The following is a 22,526-nucleotide window of genomic DNA, read 5'->3' on the forward strand; positions in this document are numbered from 1 at the left end:
AATTTCTCCCTACCTTTCTATGTTGTATAATAGTTGTGTTGAGTATGGTGTGTTTCCTAATTCTCTTAAACACGCTGAGGTAGTGCGGATTTATAAAAATGGTAAAAAAAATGATGTAAATAAATATAGACCTATTTCTCTTTTGTCTCCTTTTTCTAAATTTTTTGAGTCATTAGTGTGTGAGAGACTGAGTGGTTATTTTCTGTCAAATGATTTACTGCACTGCAAACAATATGGGTTTAGAAAAAATAGTACGACTGAGTTAGCAGTAAATCAGATTGTTGAGGAACTAATTGAGGCTGGTGAAAAAAAAAAAAAGGTAAATTGTTCTGTTTTCTTGGATCTTGCTAAAGCTTTTAATACTGTTAATCATAAAATTTAATTCAAAACTTAAATGTTATAATATGAAATGCTCAATGTTAAATTTTATTGAAATTTATTTAAAAGATAGAAGTCAGTCTACTGTTGTAAATAATGTTGTTTCTGAGTGTGAAATTTTGAATGTTGGGATACCTCAGGGTTCTTGTTTTGGTCCATTGTTGTTGTATACATAAATGAAACATTTTCAGCTACAAATATTAAATTGAGATTGTTTGCAGACAATGCTTGTCTGAGTTATCAACATCGTGATATTGACCATGTTAATGCTGTTATAAATATGGAGTTGAAGAAAATTGATGAATGGCTGTGTAAAAATAGATTGTTTATTAATTATTCAAAGACTAAGTTTTTGCTGTTTAATAGTACTGCAAAAAAGAATGAATTCAGTGTTAAGGTAAATGGTTTTGTGATTGAGCAGAGTGAAAATATTAAATACTTTGGTGTGGTATTAGACAATAATTTAAATTGTAAGGCACATTTAAAGTACCTTAAGTCTAAGCTTTCAGGAAGTTGTTTTATGATGTCAAAATTGAGATATTATTTGGATACAAATACTTTGAAAATGGTGTATTACAGTTTGTTTTGTCCTCATATCCTGTATTGTATATCTATTTGGGGTGGTGCTGCTAGTTGTCATTTGAAACCAATTGTTTGTATGCAAAAAAGAATTGTAAGATATGTTTGTCACGTACCTGCACTGACTCTAACAAATTCATTGTTTTTGAAAACTAGTATTCTGAAATTTAATGAGGTGTATAATTTGCAAGTTTGTAAGTTGATGCTGAATACTTTGAGAGGATTTGAGGTTGACCACAGTTGTATTACTCCAGTAAGTATGATACACACTATAAAAGACATTCAAAAAATTATAATTTTGTTATTGAAAGACCTAGAACACAACTCAGCCTAAACTCCTTTAAGTATTTAGGCCCTAAGTTGTGGTCTAGTGTTCCAGAAATTTTTAAAAACCTTAAAAAAGATCAGTTTAAATATAGTTACAAAAAATTCTTGTTGAGCCAGTATACTGAGTAGGTTTAGAGTGCTGTGGTTGAGTATTTTGTCATGCATGCAGATTTTGCTTAATTGCTTTTGGTTGTTATTTTTTCTGTTTCTCTTAATATATGTATGGTCAATTTTGTTTGTGTCTACTCTAATCATGATTGGCTGGTTTTGGTCTGTTTATGGGGAAATATATTGTATGGTTGTGCATGATTGTTTATTTGCTGCTATCCAGTTTTTATTATATTTTTGTTATATTTATTTGTTAGCTGTATATATTAGTTACTATTGCATAAATATAAGTTTTTTTTTAACTTTTATTAGACTAAAATTAATTTTACCAACACAAGTTTCAGAAACTACATTTTTCTTAGTAGTTTCTATTTTTATTTTTTTCTAATTTGGCGCTTAATTTTTAGATTTTTCTGAATACCATTTCAGTAAATTAGTTAGTTATCAAGCTTTAAGATAGTTATTTAATGCTAATGTATTAATTATAATACTAGTTTTATGCATTTGCACAACAACTGAGTGTGAGTTCACTATGGTGGTGGTGATCACATGATTGGATTGTTGGTGTGATTTTTTTGTTGTAGCGCCAGTGAACACATACTTGTGAGTGTTCTCCAAATGGCGTGTCACCAAGGGTTTTTTATTTGTTTAAAAGATAGTTTTTTGTTTATTTTATTTTTGGAAACTTAAGTTAAATATTAATGGGGCAGGTAAAATTACATATGATGTAACACACTCACTTTTCCCCAGAAAACAATTAATGTTGCAAGGGGTAGAGTTTGAGACTGATGTTTTTTTACCATAAAAAAAAAGTATAGACTTCTTAACAGTTCTTATTAATAATCATTAAAACTTTAAGATTATTTTCCCAATAAACCAAAGATATATTAAGTTTAGTGTACCTAAAAAAATAATTAATTAGTTTTGTGATTCTAACTTTAAAATAAAAGTTGCAAAGATGATACTAGTATAATTTATGTTTTTACTCATGTTTGAGTTTTAGTATATATGTTTACTAAAACAATATCACCCTTTTAAGGCATAGGGGTCAAGCATTTTTTTAGTATTAACATTAGCTCTTATTTTGGTAATTTTCTAGGATGATGTCGCACCAATATCAAAGTGAAAATAATACACTCTGATAAGACAAGTATAGAGTTGAAAAACTCTAAACCTTAATCATAGAGACCGTAAGGTAAATAGAATATATTTTTGATTAATAAAAAAAAAGCTACCGATTGAGGGTAAGAGTTAGGGGTAACAGTGATAATATAAATAAAAAAATAACTAATAAAACTTTTTATAAAAAAGAAATCAAAAAGATTAATTGTTAAAATACAAAGAAAAGCTTCAGATCAAGGGTTAAGGGTAACAGTGATAATAAAAATAAAAAATTATTAAAAAAAGAAAAGTTTTTTGTCTGAATTTAACTAACCGTGTACCCTATATTTCAACTCCATACTGTCCTATCAAAGTGTAAAATTTAAAGTGTAAAATATTTTCACTTTGATATCGGTGCGACATCATCCTAGGAAATTACCCTCATTTCAAAGCTTAGAATATAAACTATAAGATAATTTTTGTAGAATAAAAAAATACCAATTAACTTATGAGATATAACAAATTTTGCTAAAAAGTTGCTGAACAACCATATTCAATCAAAAATTTCAAGGCAGATTTTCTTAAAATTTTGAAAAATTCACTCAAAATATATCTTCTCCTTCAGTTCTAAAGCAATTTAGATCAATTTTTTATGAAATATACTATTCAATATTGAAAAAAAATTTTAGGAAGCATTTCAAAAAAGCCAGTAAAAAAAATTTTAAGAAAATTTAAAACAAATGCTTTTTTTTATATATTAAAAAATTATTTTGCAAATTGTAAAATCTGTTTTCTACAGTTTGTTTAAGATTTATTAAAGATTACTCTATGAAATTTTAAAAACATTCGCTCAAAAACTAAAGGAGGAGATAGATTTTTAGTGAAATAATCTAGTTTTCCCCTTTTAGTTTGTGCCTCCCATAAAGAACCTATTGAATGCTCTAACTTAAATCACTTATATTTCAAAAGTTAATTTGAATTTTAACAAACAGTAACAAGTAGCTAATCCAATTATGTAAAAAATAAGACTAAATTTAAAAAAGTTGTTTTACCCCATCCCCTACGCTCATAACTAATTTGACAAGTTATTAAATAAATACAAGCTCTCACTACGGTTATGTGTAGTTGATAAAAAGTTAAAGTTTAAGTTGATATCATTATTTTTTTTGTCCACATTTATAATAAATTAGTTTGTTAAGCAGTGTGAAAGTTTATAAATGTAATATTGAAGTTGATATAATAAACTGTTGTGTGTGTTTGTACTTGATATAACCACAAATTCATGAAACAAGCTGGCTAGCTCAGAACAGTTAAACATTTAAAAACAAATTTGAGGCTAGTTTGAAAACTCAGGTTGAATCCTGCTTGTTTTTTTAAAAGACTAAATGTTTTTTTAATACTAGTGTAACCTATGGATGTAGGTACCTTAAGTATAAACTTAACTTTAACTAAATAATGATACTTAAAAATACTTTGGGCTACTCTATATAAAACTAGGCATGACAATGAATGATAGGAAACGGTGTTGTATTAAAGAACAATTGCGAACACTAATAAAAATATAAATAACATCATACTTTAGAAACTACTTTAAATGTAGTCAAAACTTTACACACAAATCAATCTAACATGAATATACTTTCAGAATAATAATAATGAAATATAAGCTAAAACTGCAACTTTAACAGTTCTTTAAAGCTGTTTGTACTTTTCAAGATAAATGTTCCAAAACATAAAAATGTTCTTTTATAGAAAAATATTTTACCTAACAAGTTTTAATTGGGTCATGTATGTTTTAAATTATAAACAAAAAATTTAAGGTATGTTTTCTACAGCCTAAAGTGTATATTTAGTTAATAAAATTAGATGTTAAGTATGCCAGTATCAAGAAAAGATAAGGATGAAGAAGGTAAGTATAACATTTTTTTTGTTTTTTTATTTAATTTGTAGTTTTTGTTTAATTAGTTTTTTATGGAAAATAAATCATCTTAAAGTTATAAATTGTTATATATTTATTTTACTTACTATTTGTAGACTTTTTTTTCATATGCAGTTTTATATTTTGTCATTGTTTAAACATTTAAGTAACATATTGTAACATTTATGTAAATACTTGAGTTTTAGTGAACTCAATTTGATGTTTAAATATAAATAAAAAGTTAGTAAAAAAATGATCCTAAAACTTTTAAACTAGTTATATAAAATGAAGTATTTTATTTTTATACCTTCTCAAAATTTGAAAAAATACTAGTAGAAAACTACTTGTATATATAAGTTATTTAACTTAATAAATTAAATTTTTCACACTGAGCCCACCTTGAGGGCTTTATTAATAGCAAGATTTTTGATAGTTTCAAAATTACGTCATAATCTATTTATGCAAAATTTTTTTTACTTTCATTAGTGATTTTGTTTTGTGCTTTATTTTAAACTTTTTTGAAGCTGATGAGTGAATAGTCACGAAACTCGAGTCTTTTGAGTTTTGCATCTTTAAATAAACCTTTTTATATATATATATAAAATAAGATTAATATTCAAACTTGAACACCTTCTACTGAGCCCACTTGAAGGGATTTAAATAATTTATTGAAATGACGATTTTAAAAATGCTGGAACATTTTTTTGTAAACTTTTGTATCTTTGTTTACCAAAGTGCTTTTTATTTTAAATTTGAACTGGCTGAAGATTAGAGACAATCTTTTTTGTTTTTATGAAACATATGTTCCAGCATTTTTAAAATCGCCATTTCAATAAATTATATATATATAAGTGCATGTTTAATTCAATAAAACACTAGAATACAGACGTGTTATACATTATTACTAATTAATTTAAGATATATTTTGCCAATTTTCTGTATGCAGTTAACAATTAAAAGCTATCCCTATGGACTTTTATAATGAAGTAGAAAACTTTAAGTAATTTTAAAAGAGGTTTAACTTCTAGTCAGTTTTATATTTTTATACTTTTATACTTTCAATTTTATTCTTTGAATGTGTATGTGAAATATTATTTTATCTTTGTTTTCTGGAAAGTCATGAATTTTTAAAGAGTCCTATAACCTAAGAGTTTTAACTTGACATTTTAGAAAATAAAAATTTAGTTATTTTATTTTTCATTTTAGTTAAATTTTTTACAAAACATACTAAAACTTTAAAAAAGTATTTTTTTTTAATTTTTATAGAAAAATTTGACTTAATAATAATTTATCTATATTAAATCTGAGATCCTGGAAAAGCCTGGAGTTTGAAAATTTGGGCTAAAAAAATGAATTGAAAAAACTTGGCATTTTCAACAAAATTCACTAAAAAACCTGGAAAAACATATAATTTTAAACAGCTTTTACATGTTAGGTAGTAAAATTTTGTTTTGACTTGAAAAATCTATCATTTGATAAAAATGTTTTGTCATCATCAGAAGTGTTTTTTATTAAAAAACACATTTAAAGTAGCTTTACAGTATCTTTTCAATGTTCTTATACTATATAACATGGTTTTTTTTACTTTAAACTTAACTTTAAACTAAAAATAGACTCAAAAACCTGTACTTTCAGAAACCTGGAAGAAATTTCTCAGAAACCATTGGTCACCCTGTTAAAACTCTTACTGATTCATGCTAGTATTTTATAATTTTTTTTACAAGTAATTTAGACTATCTTCTCCTTCATTTATAACCAATTTTCTTCAAATTTTTCCAGAAAATTCATTACTAATATTTAAATAAATTTAATGTAGGTTTTTCTTTAACTTTGAAATGAAAAGTTATTAATAAAAACCACTTATTTTTTATTGTTTGTTTTTTTCTAAAGTTTTTATTATGTTTTAAATTGCAACATTTAAACTATTTTTAACTATAAAAGGAATGTTTCCTGAAAATTTGAGGTCTCTAGCTCAAAAAATTAAAGATAAAATAGATTTTTAGTGTTTTTTTTTATTTCCAAGAAAATGTGACCCTAAGATATTTGCAGTCCATACGTTTGTATCCGAAACTTTGTACAAGAATTAAATGTCTCAAAAATTAAGTAAAAGTTTTTAATTTTGTGAAAACTAGCTTGTAGTTTATACTAAAAGCTTACATAAAAGAGCCAACGTTATTTTTTTGTAAAATGTCTTAAGTTCAGAAACCTACCAATTGAGCTCTCTAATTTTAAATATCTTACATCTTAAAGTTTAAAGCAGGGGTTGGCAGGTCAAAAAGGAACGTTTTTTTATGTGCTTTAAAAAACATAGTTTAAGACAGTTTTTTTGAACAAAAAAAAATTTAGGCAATAGAATATCCTTTAGATATAACACTAAAATTTTATTTTTGTGCTTTCGAAAATATTAGTATATTAAACTAGTTGAATAAAAATTTTGCTGTGGCCCGTGGGCTGCAGTTTGCCGACCCCTGGTTTAAAGTATAATTACTTTATATGTAGAAGCTGACATGTAAATATAATAAGTAAGGTTGACTTATAAAGACAACTTAGATTTTCAATAATGATAAGCTAATGATGTTGAATTACTTCTTTTTTTTGCTGTTGGTTTTATTTTCTAGATTTATCTTTGCTCTCCAAAACCACTAACTAACACTTTTTTTCACATATATTAACTTTAGCTTTTATATGAAAACTTTAAATACAAACTACAAGCCAGTATTTATAGAATTCAAAAATATCATTTAAATTTTGAGATACTTTAGTTTTGTAAAAATTTTCCGATAAAAACTTATGGACCATCAATTTTTTGGGGTCAATTTTCTTGGAAATTTTAAAATTCACTAAAAATCTATCTCCTCCTTCATTTTTTAAGCAATCTTCTTCAAATTTTTAGGAAATGTTCCTTATTTTAAAAGAAAAAGTGTTACTTGTGAATTCAAAAAAATTTAAAACTAAAAATTGTATCACAAAAATTAACAATAAAAGTTTTTTTTTTTGAATATTATTGTAATAAAATTTTTATTTTTTTACATTATTAATATTCATAAGTAACGTTTTTTTCTTTTAATATAAGGAGCATTTCCTGAAAATTTAAAGAAGATTGCTTGAAAAATGAAGGAGGAGATAGATTTTTAGTGAATTTTTTAATTTCTGAGAAAATTGAACCCGAAAAATTTGCAGTCCATACGTTTGAATCAAAAACTTTTAACAAAAAATGAAATATCTCAAAAGTTAAATGATAGTTTTGAATTCTATGAAACAGGCGTATTTTCAAAAAAAAAATTTTTATTACTTTATTTTCAAATTCCTAAGTAACGTTTTTTTGTTATTGTATAAAGATTAGACTGAAAGTTTGAAGAAGATTGCTTGAAAAATGTAGGAGGAGATAGATTTTAAATTAAATAGTCTTTTTTCGCAGTTATAGTTTTCCCTTCCCATAGGGAACCTATTATGCAGCCCGACTTTGACTGGTTATATCTCAAAAACTAATTTGAATTTTTTTTAAATGGTAAAATGCTTCTTGAAGCTTAGAAAAAACTCTATAAAATAAGATCAACTTGTAAAAAAAAAATGGCTCACCCCCCTATGGCCTTAAGTATGTAGGTAAATGTGAAGTGTTAAAATGAATATACTACAGTTAATAAGCCAACAAAAAAATTTCAGCAATGGGGAATCCCTTCGCCCACATTGAGCGCACGTCCGTGCTTCAAGAAGCCAGAATTTTTCACCAGACGCCGATCAACGCGAGAAAATGTTGCGAGACGCTGACCAAAATCATCTACCTGATCAATCAGGGCGAGAAGTTCAACTCAAATGAGGGAACCGAAACCTTCTTTGCAATGACAAAGCTCTTCCAGAATTCTGATGTGAGTTTGATTTTTTTCCATGCAATGCTTTTGTTTTTTTAAATAGTATGCATTATTGTGATTGATAAATTTAAGGAAAGAACAATTTTTTCTTTTCTTTTTTGAATCTTAACTATTCTTGTTAATGTAAAAAAAAATTAAGTAAACATTATTTATGTTAAACTGATTTCATATACTTATAAATCAGTTTTTATATGTAATTGTTTAAGAAAATTTTGTACATTTATATTTACAATGAAACAGACTGGTTTCATATGACTTTAAATTTATTATTATGTTTAATAACTATAAAAAAGTTATAAAAGTATAAAAAAAACTAAACTTATTCTGTTTTATAAATTAATTAGCTTTAATTGCCCTAATTTTTTACCAGTTTTGTTTTATACTATATTAAGTTATTTTCTATGAAATATCCAGTTTATATTTGTATAGACTAAACTCATTTTTTTAAAAGATGTTTTTTTAATTTTTGTTATAGAAGTAAAAAAAAAACGAGCTGTTTTAAAGCTTTGTATTTAATTTTTTATCTATGATGTTAAAAGTTTAACTATGCTTATGTTTAAAAAAAATCTTGTAACTTGTTATTAAATTGTTGGTTTAGAATTTTATCGGGTATAACTTGTTTGAACAGAATTGCTATAAAAAACTAAGAACTTAGTTTTTTCCATGTAAATGTATCAGGGTTGCCTTAAAACCTAAAACTTAACAAGTAAGGCTAAAAAACCTGGAATTTTGAACAATTTTAACATATTCAGTAGTAAAATTGCGATTCAAAATATCTATCATAGATATTTAAAAAAATTGTCATCATCAATTTTTTTTTTTTTTTTTAATCACATTTAAAGTAGGTTTAGTGTATCTTTTCAATGTTTTTATACTATTTAACACAGATTCTTACCTTAATCTTAACTTTAAATTAAAAATAGACCCAAAAATATGTGCTTTTAAAAACTTTGAGGAAATTTTGATAACCGGGAGAAAATTTTCCAAAAACATTTGGCAATCCCTAATTATATTGCGTCTTAATTAATCTTTTCATATAATAAATTAATTTTTGTATTTTTTAAACTTATTTTAAGAGCAACAATTATAGTTGTTAAGTTAACTTCAAAGAAACAAATATAATTTTAATATTATTAATTTAAAATAGTAGTATTTTTTTTTAAATAGATTTACAATATTTGTTAAATAGTATATGTATGTTCGTTTTTAAAAGTTTTAGCACTAAACTTACAAATTTAATGTTTCAGGTCATCATGAGACGCATGTGTTACCTTACAATTAAAGAAATGAGAACTTTCACTGAAAACGCTTTTATTGTCACTCAAAGGTACTTATTAAGTATTCGTGTCTTAATACAGGTTTTGAACTTTGATAGTTTTAAATCTGTGTTTTAGATTTGTAATAAATGATCAGTCTATAATAGTAATTTAGTTACTTGTCTCACTTTACCTAAATAGTTCGTAAAATACATCCTAACTTGTAAACTCTAAATATCTTTCACTTTATTACGTTACACTTCGAATTACTGTTGAGGTTGCCTTTGATTGTAAAAATACTCTTTTATCACTAAACAAAATTGATGTTAACAAGCTTGTAGACTTGTAGAGTTATCAAATATATTTTACCAATTCGCTTTAAACTTTGAATTTTTATACTTAGATTTGCTGCTTTAAAAGTATTGTTTAATTGTTAAATTAATTTATTGTTATTAGTGAACTAGTTAAACGTTTTATCTACAAACTGAAAATAATTGCACAGTTTGAGTAAGGAAATACATAAATACTAAGAATATCGTAAGCTACATCCTGACTTGTAAACATAAATATTTTTTTTAACTTTTTGCCCTGAATTTTGAACTATTAACACATTTGACTTCGTTGTAATGTATTTTTTACCACTAAACATATTGTACAGTTTGAGCAAGGACATGAACGGAAAGCAGGACATATTCAGACCGGCTGCCGTGAGAGCGCTTTGCTCCATCACAGATCCTTCAACCCTGCAGGGAATCGAACGCTACATGAAGCAGGCCATCGTTGATAAGGTGCATTTTTTTGTTCTAAATAAAGTTAATTGCTTTTCAAAATATAATAAATTTTCACGATATCAACAGTACTATTTCTTCAATAGAAGAGTTTTTACTTTTTATATTTATATAATTTGGTTAAATCATTGTTCTATAAGTAAATTGTAGGTAAATTTTTTTTTGATGGAGTGAAGCTTTTTATTATAACTTAAAGTATTATGCTTGTAAACATGTTGAAAATAAAGATACAAAGACACTTGCAAAAAAGTATCAGTGTGAATAAAAAAACTGATTTGAAATGTACAGTTAATTGTAATTTTAAATATATTTCAGGTGCACCCAGTTGCGAGTGCCGCGCTGGTGTCTTCGCTGCACCTCTGCAAAGAATCCAAGGAGGTTGTGAAGAGGTGGGTGAACCAGGTTCAGGAGTCCTGCCAAAGCGAAAACATCATGGTTCAGGTTGGAACTGAGATCTTGTTCACTGCTGTTTATTAAGCAATCTAAAAACAAAAAACTTTATTACAATAGTAAAATAGGAATAGAACAAAAGTTGCTCAAAGCAGCATTTTATGCATCTTTAAAATTTAAGTTATTAAATATTTTTCGTTGTTTTGGAAGAAATGTTTTAAAATAAAAAAGTTATCTTAAAGTTTATAATGTAACAAAAAGTAAATTAAAAACATTTTTTAAAGAATAGACAAACGTATAACCATACTAAAGTTTCCGCACTTTCATTACTAAAGAAATCGCAATTATTTCATCAAAAAAGAAATCAAATATGTTTTGCACATACATAATAAAAACATGAACAATGACACTACCTGATCCGAAACGTGTAATATACAATTCGCAGTACCACGCAGTAGGGTTGCTGTACCACCTTCGCAAGCAGGACAGGCTGGCAACGAACAAGATGGTGAGCAAGTTCATGAGCAAGGGCCTCAAATCTCCCTTCGCCCTCTGCATGCTCATCAGGATCGCCGCCAAGCTGCTCGAAGAAGAAGAAGCGGGGTTTGTATGATTTTTGAACGCAGTATTTAATATCAATTTTTATTTTTCAAACGCAGTTATTAATTTTTTTTTTATGAATTTTATTTACATTGTACAATTTTTCTCATGGTATGAATAATCTGGTTTAGACAAGTGTTTACAACATTTTATATAGTATTTGGTAATTCTAACTTTAATTACTTTAGTATAAATTTGTTTATAACAAATAAAGTTTTTATGTAACGACTGAACAGCAACAATTTTAAATAGTAATGTTTTAAACCTCAAAACTTTGTACTTCGTAAAAGTTAAACTAAATATAATTAAGGTTAATCATTTTTCATAACAGTGTGTGTGTGAAATAGTTCAACAGCATAAGTTTAAACAATAACTGTTTATGTTTGAAGCATGAATCTGTCAAAGTTACGCCGTTTCAGTAAACTGCATATGACGGTTTTCATGATACTATTTTGTATAACTGTCAATAATAATATTAACGAACAGCACGGACAGCAAGATGTTCGACTTCATCGAGTCGTGTCTTCGCAATAAGCACGAACTGGTCATATACGAAGCCGCGTCTGCAATCGTCAATTTGCCCAACTGCACTGCTAGAGAGCTCGCTCCGGCCGTGTCAGGTGATTGTTTGAACGTTTTGTCTGTAATTGAAATAGTTGTAGCAAGTTACAAGTTTAAATTATCTATTGGAGTTTGGTTTAAAAATAGTGTATAGTATTAATAAGTTTTGCTGTTAAGTATTCATTACACGTAACCTCAATATATCTAATAATTTTTAAGTTAATATTTTTATCTAGAAGTTTATTGTACCAATATTACTAAATTATGTTTAATTCGTTTTGAAAAATTCAAAAAAAAGTTATTTTTTTCTTATTGACATTTATTTTTTAGTTCTTCAACTATTTTTGTCTTCACCTAAACCATCATTCAGATACGCTGGGGTCAGAACTTTGAACAAGGTTTGTATTTGTGTTCTTTAAACTTTAAAAACCATATAACTGTTTACATTTTTTTATTAAAACTATCTGATTAAACATTTCAGTTATTCAAAGCAATTTTGTTACTATGAATTGTTTCACATAATTATTATGTATAGTCGAAGCCAAAGTTGTAAATAACATTATTGTTTTTCAAAACTTAAACACAATTGTTAGGTGGCTATGAAACATCCTTCCGCGGTGACAACCTGCAATTTGGATCTCGAAAATTTAATAACCGACGTGAACAGGAGCATAGCCACGCTTGCCATTACCACCTTGCTCAAAGTAATTGAACTTGTTTTCTATTTGTTTGTTTAAGAAGTTTTAGCTCGTTGCCTAAAGTTTTTCTTTAAAAAAGAATTTTTCTAAACTAAGAATTTTGAAACATTACAGTTTAAAACTCCAAATAAAGCAATAAAATATTTAGTTAAAACGGATTATTTTTAGTTTTTTTGTTATTTAGAATTATTGTCTTTAAAACATAACAATTTTTTTCATCTGAGCAATTCAAGCTGCCGTTACATTTTATTTGTTTAAATAATCAGTTTACTGTACGCAGTTTATACACAACTTAAATATACTATTTTGTTAATTGTTTCACAAGGTCAGGTTCTTGCTATCACCGAAACCAGTCTAAATAAATCAGTTGACCAGCGCGTTTGTTTGTTATTGTTTAAATACGCAAAAAAAAAAAAAATTTCAAAGACGGGCAACGAGTCGAGCGTGGAGCGGCTGATGAAGCAGATCGCGTCGTTCATGAGCGAGATAAGCGACGAGTTCAAGGTGGTGGTGGTGCGCGCCATCAGCGAGCTGTGCCAGAAGTACCCCCACAAGCACTCCGTCATGATGACCTACCTCTCCTCCATGCTCAGGGACGAGGTTCGTCGTTTGTAACGTGTGTTTTAAAAAACTTGACAACTCTTTGGAAATTTATTGGCGAGGTGGCTTAGCAGGGTGAAATAAGTTTTGTTGTCATAATTTTTGGTCGTTTTTGTAAACCATTTGACTTTTGAGGTATTTAAAAAATTAAGTAGTTTGAAATTAAGTTTTGTTTGTTAAAAAACAACTGATGTATTAACTTGACAAGATTAAATAGTTTCGATTAGTATTATACTTTTTAGGCGAGAAAAAATAATTAAAGATTGATAACTTGTAAAAGACCATGATGGTTTTTCTGTTTGATTTTTGTTACATATTTAAGTTTTATATATGTATATAAATATTCAGTTTTTAGCCATTTGTAAAGTTCAGTTTAGTACAATGCATAATACAACTTTCCATTAAGCTAGTATTTAAACTTTTTGATACATAAATTGAAAATAAATTTTAAAACTACACGTTTTTGTTAATTCTCAAACAACTTTACTCACTTATTTTTTTCTTCGAAAAGTTTAGCATAAAATGTTTCTGTAAAATTGATATTTTTGTCAGGGTGGTTTCGCATACAAGAAGGCGATTGTCGACTGCATCATCGACGTTTTGGAGGAATCGACTGAAAGCAAGGAGAGCGGCCTTTCCCACCTCTGCGAGTTTATTGAAGTCTGTTTTGATTTTTGAAACGTTTTTGGGTTTTTTACCCAGCTGATGATCATCGAATTTTATCACTTGCACTTATAAGTTTTTTTTGTGATTATTTATTTCGTTTTAATTGAAGTCGTTTATTTTCAAAAATAAAAGATGAAAGTAAATATATGTTGAACAGGATTGCGAGCACACGGTTCTGGCAACAAAAATAATAAATTTGCTGGGCAGGGAAGGACCCAACACGCCGAACCCTTCCAAGTACATCAGATTCATATACAACAGAGTCATCCTTGAAAACCAAGTCATCAGAGCTGGTAAACACTATTTAATTTGTTAGAAGAAAAGTTTTAAAACAGTATCTTATGAAACTTATTTATTTAACTATATTTATTTAAAAGTTTATAATTCTTCTTTTGAGTATTTAAATATTTTTTTAAACCATAAGAACCACATCATAACTTTTCTATACGAAACCTTTACTTTGTATGAAAAGCCAAAAACACAAGTTTGCGACTATTTTCTTTTTAACCAAAAGCACCAAATTGTCACCGTATTAAAAGAAATCACATCTAATTTCCACCAGTTTCACACACCTATTGGATATCTTTAGTTATAAACTAATATTCAATTAAAATTTTTAACTTATTTCAACCCAAGTACAAGTTTCAGCGTATAAATGTATAAGCAGTTTTTATAAATTTATAGTACTCCATTGAATATTTTATTTTTAACTGGAAAACACCAATTTAGAACAGTTTTAAGCTAAAAGTTATAATCAGTTTTAGTCGTATTACAAACAATATTCAGCATTAAACTTTTTAACTAATTTCACTGAATGACTTTCACATCATTCAGCTGCGTTGAGCGCCTTAAATAACCGTCTAAACTAATCAAACCAACTTGACACAACATTTTACTCTATCGGACGTCTTCAGTATACATTCAATATTGAAATTTTCAACTTGTTCATTCAGCCGCGGTGAGCGCGCTGGCCAGGTTCGGGGCGAGGTGCGAGGAGCTGCTGCCCTCAATCCTGCAACTGCTGCAGCGGTCCATGACGGACGGAGACGACGAGGTGCGCGACCGCGCCACCTTCTACTTCCACGTGCTCAACAGTAAGAAGAACAACTTGAACAACAACTACATACTCAACGGTTTGAAATGAATATTTTTTCGTTTGTAGCTTAAAAGGTTCAGTAATGACTTTAGTTGCTGTGCTCATTTTTGAGTGAACAGTTTGCGTACTGAACAGTTTGCGCGGTGAAGCTTTACGTAGTTTATTAGATTTTCAGAGAATTTAAAATGTTATTTTTAATTTAATTTGCTTAGAATTGCTTATAAAATATGTTTGCTGACTTAGTTGCTGTACTCTTTTAAGTAATTGGTTCATCTGGCTAAAAAATTAAAATTTTTGTTTGAATAAGAATAATTTGACAATAGCGTTTTGTTTGAAACTTTGTTTTTGATTCCGTCGCGATTCTCAAAATCTAACCTAAAATGTTAAACCTTCCTCAACTAAGCAAATATTTATTTTCCACTTAAAATTTTAAACAGGGCTGACGGTGTCGGTGTCTTCCCTGGAAAGATGTCTGGAAAACTACCTGCAAACCGAAGCTGCCGAGCCTTTCTCCATGAAGACCGTACCCCTGCAGAGCGTCGAGCAAGTCAGCCAGCCTCAAACCGATGCCTGTTTGTTCTGAATATTTTTTGATAATTTACATGCTTAATTGTGTACTGAAATTTGTTTTTATTTCAGTGGGAGGCGCAAGGAAGCCCAAAGAAACAACCGCTTCAAAGCACGACATCTATGCAGGTAGTTGAAAAGTTTTTGTTTATTTTTTTTATTTGTAATGAGCGTGATTTTATTCGTGGCTGTTTAAGTCAAATAAAAATGTTTTGGTTAGAAATGTTTAAATTCCTTTTTATTTTTATAACTTTAAATAAGTTGTTTTGTTTTCATAACACCTAATAAAATAATGCTTGATTAAATAAAACTTATATAATTAAAATTTTACACAGTTGACATAAATACAAGTTTTATGTTTTAATGCTTTATGTTTATTCAATATATATGATGATAAGTTAAAATTATGAACCGCTCATAGTAATTATTAACGTATTTTTAGCTTCTTTTTATTAGTGAGCTTAATAAGTTTTATTTTTTGTTTGAAAAAATATCTTAATTTTGATTGATTAACTTTAAAAAAAATTCTTTACTTTGTAAATGTTACTTTTTTAATGGTTTATGAGAAACTTTTTCAGTACATAAAACAAATTATTGACAATTTTTTATAAATTCTACAGAGCAACTGTCAAGAATAGAGCAGTTTTCAAATTTGGGAAATTTGTTCAAGTCGAGCGATCCAATAGAATTGACCGAATCAGAAACGGAATATGTCGTTAAATGCGTCAAGCATATTTTCCCCAATCATATCGTTTTACAAGTTAGATTTTATTTATTTTTTCTTTCTTATTTGAAATTGTAATAAATTCAGATTTTCATTTGATTTGTAGTTCATTTGTTTTTGCAAAATAAAATTTATCTGCTTTGTGAGTGAATGGACTTAATACATAATTTCTGATGAGAAATAAAAAAAAAGCTTGTTTACATTTTACAACTCAAGTTGGTTTTTTAACCAATTATTTTAAATGGATTACAAAAAGATGTTGCTGTATAAATGTATGCTATAATAGTTATACATATCTTTATTGGCACTATTTTTTATTACTTATTGTGTTGTATTAAGTTTCTTACATATTATAAATATGTGAGCGTACAAAATTGCACGAAGACACTTTTGCACGTGTTGATTTTTTATTTTTTTAATAATTTTTTTATTGATTTTTTTTTTGCTTTCACTGTTACCCCTTACCCTCGGTCGGTAACTTTTTTTAATTATTTTTTTTTACTATCACTGTTACTCCTTACCCTCGGTCGATAGCATTTTTTTCTTTTTAATTAGTTTATTTTTATTTGTTCTTTTTTATAATAAAAATTTCTATTAGTTATTTTATTTTTTTTACTATCACTGTTATCCCTTACCCTCGGCCAGTAACTTTTTTTTCTTTTTGTATGTTTATTAATTTATCAGATTTTTTTTCTCATTTTTACTCTCTTTCAAAAATGACTCTTGTTGCAAAGTTGTCTTAGTGCATTTTTATATTCGTGCAATTTTGACCCCTATAAATATTTGAATATTTTTTTTTGTTGAATATTTAAAATAGTCTATAACTTGTTGTAAAATTTGTTTCATATACAAAATATTTTATTCAAAAAAAACAGTTCGATTGTACGAACACACTGAACGACCAGATATTAGAGAACGTAACAGTTCAGATTGAAGGTGAAGACGAAAATATTCAACCCTTTTACGTGCCATGCGAATCATTGCAATTTGAAAAGCAAGGTGATTTTATGTTTTTTATATAAATAAAAAAAACTTAATTAACTATAAGTACTGTAATAAATAAATACAAAAAAAATAAAGTGAATGTAAAGTTTAATATAATTAAGTTTTTCTAGAGCTTTTTGCGGGTTTTAAGCAACGTTTGATTTTTTAATGGTGACCTACTTTTACTAAATAAAATGTGTACAGTTATACAAGTTATTTTCGCAGGAACTAGCTACACAAATGTTTACAAATTGTGCTTGTAATTTTTTTTTTCAAAGTCAAACCAATAGACTATCTAGTTTTCACAGGAACAACATGTTTATTAATATATTTATCTCAGGAGCAAGATATTTACAGGAACAACATATTTATTAATATTATTTTCACAGGAACAACATACGCTTGTTACGAGACAGCGGAGGACGATGACGAGGTTGCCACGTGTCTTTCCTGCACCATGAAGTTCGTTGTCAGGGACTGCGACCCCAACACGGGTGAAAAAGACGACGTCGGTTACGAAGACGAATACGCTGTTCGTTTCGTTTTTATTTGTTTATATTTATATCGTTCGTTTATTTTTTATATTTCGTTATTTTAAAGTTAACTTGTTGAAAACACCTCACTTTTTTTGATGGTTTTAGCATGGTATAGTCAAGTTTAAAATTATATTTTATTTTCTCTTAGTAGTACAAGCAGTTAAATAAAGTATTTGATAATTAAAAATATTTTAATGAGCTAATAATTGATATTTAGAAGTTGTGCAGATTTATTTTTTTAATTATAGCAAAAAATAGTTTTAATTAAAATTAAACACGTTTACATTAATTTCAAGTTGGAAGACGTTGAAATGACGGTGGGGGATCACGTGATGAAAGTTGCCCAATCAAATTTCATTGTGGCGTGGGAAGAGTTGGGTGAAGAAAATCAATTGTTGGAAACCTTTCAGTTAGATTTCACTACGTTGCAAGGTATATTGTTTTGGTAAATAAGGAGTTTAAAAGTAAATAAAGATTAAATATAAAATAAAATAAGATTTCAATAACTTTATAATTTTTTTCACGTTACCTTTTTCATCGATTCATATTTTACCATATGAAGCTTGTGTGATTCTTGTCTTTTCAAAAATTCATCCATACACAAAATTCACAAAAAACTAAAACAAGCTAATAAACTGAACAGAGGCAGTAGAGAAGATACAGAAATACTTGGGCATGCAGGCTTGTGAGAGATCGGACAGAGTTGAGGAAGGTTCTTCGGTTCACAAACTTCTGCTCGCAGGAGTTTACAGGGGAGGACACAAAGTCATGGCCAGGTTACATTTTATTTATATAATCAAGTATATATTTATCTTAATTGTTGTTTTTCAAATAATAAACTTGATTTTTTAACTTGATCTGGTCAGTTAACGATAACAATATTGAGTCTGTAACATTTTTTTAAATTTCCTAATCACTTTATTTTTTGTGGTCAACATAAAATTAAACCAGTAGCTATTTGTAATTAATAAAAACAACCAATCTAACTCGTACTATGACGTCATAGATGCAACCTGGTGCAGGGCGACAACGTCACAATGAAGCTGACGGTGAGATCTGAAGACGCGACGGCCGCCAACGTCGTAATCGGTGCCATCGGCTGATTTGAAAAAAAAAAATAGCAAAAAATTAACACTTGGCAATATTTTTTCAGTTATTTTATCGCACCTTTTTGAACTTAGTGGTATCTTGTTTAGACTTTTAAGGAATTTTGATTTATTTGTTTTTTGACTTTTAAATGTTTTTAACATGTTTTTAAATGTGTTCGTATTTGTTTGGTTTATAAATTAAGTTCAGTATTTTGTGTAGCTTAAGTTTTGTAAAAAAAACAGATATATTAGTACTCTTTTAACTTTTCCAAATTTTAATTTATAACTATTTAACAAAAACAAATTGGCTTCTAGTAGTTGTTTTATTTTTGAAATAACTTGCATTGCTTTGTAAAAAAATTGCAAAAAATATATTTAATTATCTCAAGTGCTTACTTTTAAAAAACGTCATTTCTAGGTTCCTTGTTGTAAAAATGTATTAATAAAATTATAAGAATTATAACACTCAGTTTAGCGTTCTCTTATTTGAAACAATTGCTCTATGTTTTGTTGATAATAAGTTCATACAGTTTTGTGTGATATATGTTTATCTTGTGTTTTTCATCATAGTTCTGCAAAATATATTTTGTTAATATAGTATACAACAAGAAAAATTACTTATAATATATAAAAACTTATCATTTAATGATAAAATAATTATTAAAGATTAAATGTATACTTTGTCAAGCTATATTATTACACCCTTTTTATTGAAAGAATTGCTAAATATGACATATTAATAATAGTTTAAGTTAATTTATAGTTTGTAAAAATGTATTAACACTGAAAATACATGGTAAGCTGACTTCGTTTTTTTGTTTTTTGCATTTCAAAGTTTAATAAATATGAGTAGCAACTATATATGGTATTAAGTTTCATATTAACCACAAAATTTTTGAAATTATTAAAAAGAAGTGGTAAGTTCATTAATACTAAATTCTATTGATAGTTAAGTAAGAAGAGAGTTAGTTTCACAGTATATTTTTGCATTTATAAAGTTTGTTTTTCATAAAATTTCTTTTTTAGCTTTATATTGTGTTGCATTGTAGACGTGATTAAAGTTTTATGACATAAGTTAATTCGACTTGAAAATGTTTTAGCTACCATGTATTAATTTTATTAAAAGAGTATGTACATAATTTTATTGACATATGTTTTTTAATGATTGAAAATTTATTGCACGAAAGTTGTTTGGTTCTAATACACTTTCCAAGTACAAAATTCTTTACTAAATACACGCAAGAAAAAATAATTATATACTTTATAAAGTTAGTAACGTCTATAAAGAGAGCTCTACTATTAGGAACAAACCACAAAGTGCAGTTTTACACTAAAGTTTAGGAAAAAAGCAGTGTTTCTTTAATTGCTGTCTTAAATCCATAGAGAAGATCATATTCTACTTGGACAATTCATGCACCTCGGATTTTTGTTGAAGTAACAATTGACTATTTATATGCCTACCTGTTGTTTTTAGTAATATCAATATTTGCATGTTGAAGTACTTAAATATCAGCAAGTTTTATTTAAATTAAAAGAGTCTTGAACTTTTACTTAGTTTCCAGTCTGTTTAATTTAGCTTCAATAGTTTTATATCTTAATGATTTTTTTTGTTTTTAAACTGATATTATGGTTTAGATCAAAGTTTCCCAAACTTTTTTTTCAAAAGGCCCCATTTAAAGAAATTAAAAAAGATATGGCCCCTCCAACAATATTTTTCCAAAAACTGCCATTAAAACAAAAGACCTTTTTTTTATGCTCTTCACCATCAACTCCAGAACATTTAGTGTTAGTTTCAAATTATTGCCTCCTTTACTGCTCATGGCCCCCTAAATTTCTGGCATGGCCTACTTTGGGAAACCCAGGTTTAGATGAGTATTAGTATTGCTTATTTTTTCAAATGTTTGAGATTAATCGTCATGTACCTTCCGAAATTGTTGTGGACAAAAGTACACAGCTGGATATTTCCTAAAAAAAAACTCGGAATCAACGCAACTTGCCAAGGTGATAAGCTGAAGAAGGCTTCATTCTGTTTTATTAGTTGATTTAACTGTTTTTTTATGAGTTGTGAAATGTTTATTAATAATCCACTACATATAATACATATTTTATTAGTAAAGGCAGTAGTTAACTTATTCACTAGTTTAAATAAGTTTTACTCTTGAATATTTTGTAAATTTAAGGAATAAAAGATACAAGTCAAAAGTTAACTAGGCTTTAAGTATTATGATTTTTATTTGATTTTTCAACGGTTGTAATATAATTACAAGATAGTATTTAATTATTGTTGAAAATTTAAAAATATTTTAATGATGCTAGTTTATAAAAAAAATCAAACAAAAATTGATAAATGTGGCTAAATATTAAAGTTATATTGTAATCGGGCTGCTATAATAATGATCATTATGACTAAATACCAAGCATCTACTTAGAAACACTTCACTTTTTAAGAAAACTTTAGTGATATTTCGAGATATATACTCAACTAAGTGTTTACTACTCCAAAATTAAAAATTAAATGTACGAGTTGAAATGATCATTACTTAGTTCATCCATTGGCTTCTTTGTTTTCTATTCAAATCTGATAACTGTCTTTATGATCAAACATAAAGTTGTAATATTTTTTTTTTTTGAGGACTTTTAATAGTTCTGACTTTTCTTTAAAGATAAGTATTAAGAAAAACAAGATTAAAAAAGATTGAAAAGTTTTTTTTTTATGTTAAATTCGACTTATTGTATTAGTAATATTATGAAAAAAATACTTCTGATATACTTAACATAATATTACTCTCTTCTCTACTAATAACTGTGTTTTTGGGAACCGCACAATTCCCACCCGATCAATTTCGAGAACTAACATTGATAGTAAAAAAAAACAAAAGATAAATAAAAACACAAAAACTAATAAACAAATTGTAATCAATTAATGAAAAAAATATATTTGGGTTTGAATTGTACGCGGCTGGGAATTGTGCGAATGGGAAATAATCGCGGGAGGGAACTGTTAGTATACAGCATTTTTAGTTAAAAGACTTAACACTTACTTAACCAATTCAAAAGTTCGGTTAAACACAAATATATGTTTTTGTTTTAAATATATTTGAGTATTGTACCTAATATAACTTAATCAGCGAATAATAAAAACGAGTTGTTAAGAAATAAAACATAAATAGATGATAAAAATACTGTAAATAAAGTACCGTTTTGATATTTTTATACCACATAATTGTTGTTCACTTACATAATAAAAAATTTACTAAATAGATATACTAGTAATGAAAATAAATTACCAAGGTTACTCTAAAAATGTTTAGAAAGCAGTTAGGTGATTGTATATGTGCATATATAATATGCTAAAACATTTGAAAAATTTAGGTTAAAATTAAAAGTACTTTGTAATCTAGTAACCGTAACATATAGTTTATTGAACGACAAGAAAGACGCTCAAAATGTTTGTTTCTAGGACCTGGTTCACGAAAAACCTTCCGGTTATCGAGTCGCATACCTCTCAGATACCTTTTAACGTCTTGTCCAGGACTTTTGAGTTAAGTTATAGATTATATATAATAGTTACGTTGGTAACAATATGACTAAATACCTATCATCTAGTAGTCTATAGAAACCCAACTTTGATTACACACCAATAAAAAAATTCAAAGTAAGTATAGTTTAGTGTTTTAAATTATTCGTGAATT

The 22,526-nt window shown here is 27.4% G+C and overlaps 1 protein-coding gene across 1 annotated transcript; it reads left to right on the forward strand.

Moving 5' to 3' along the window:
• The first annotated feature begins 4,326 nt into the window (after positions 1-4,326).
• On the forward strand, positions 4,327-19,461 carry LOC145837842 (coatomer subunit gamma-2-like). The gene is made up of 21 exons (XM_082945299.1): positions 4,327-4,402; positions 8,075-8,277; positions 9,528-9,607; positions 10,195-10,324; positions 10,640-10,765; positions 11,160-11,317; positions 11,801-11,934; positions 12,206-12,273; positions 12,469-12,579; positions 13,000-13,173; positions 13,726-13,833; positions 13,997-14,132; positions 14,793-14,972; positions 15,373-15,507; positions 15,575-15,631; positions 16,123-16,262; positions 17,102-17,225; positions 17,600-17,742; positions 18,043-18,178; positions 18,390-18,522; positions 18,753-19,461. Exons 1-21 carry the CDS (start codon positions 4,360-4,362, stop codon positions 18,847-18,849), a joined length of 2,616 nt encoding a protein of 871 aa, XP_082801425.1. The 5' UTR covers positions 4,327-4,359; the 3' UTR covers positions 18,850-19,461.
• The last annotated feature ends 3,065 nt before the right edge of the window (positions 19,462-22,526 follow it).

The sequence above is a fragment of the Thalia democratica genome, chromosome 6, assembly GCF_965202585.1.
Source record: "Thalia democratica chromosome 6, ktThaDemo2.hap1.1, whole genome shotgun sequence".
In the NCBI taxonomy this organism is placed as follows: domain Eukaryota; kingdom Metazoa; phylum Chordata; class Thaliacea; order Salpida; family Salpidae; genus Thalia; species Thalia democratica.

Coding starts and splice junctions, on each gene's coding strand:
- LOC145837842 (XM_082945299.1), top strand. CDS start 4,360: ATGTTAAGTATGCCAGTATCAAGAAAAGATAAGGATGAAGAAG. Junction 10,325..10,639: donor AGCAGGCCATCGTTGATAAG/GTGCATTTTTTT, acceptor AATATATTTCAG/GTGCACCCAGTTGCGAGTGC. Junction 15,632..16,122: donor AAAGCACGACATCTATGCAG/GTAGTTGAAAAG, acceptor TAAATTCTACAG/AGCAACTGTCAAGAATAGAG.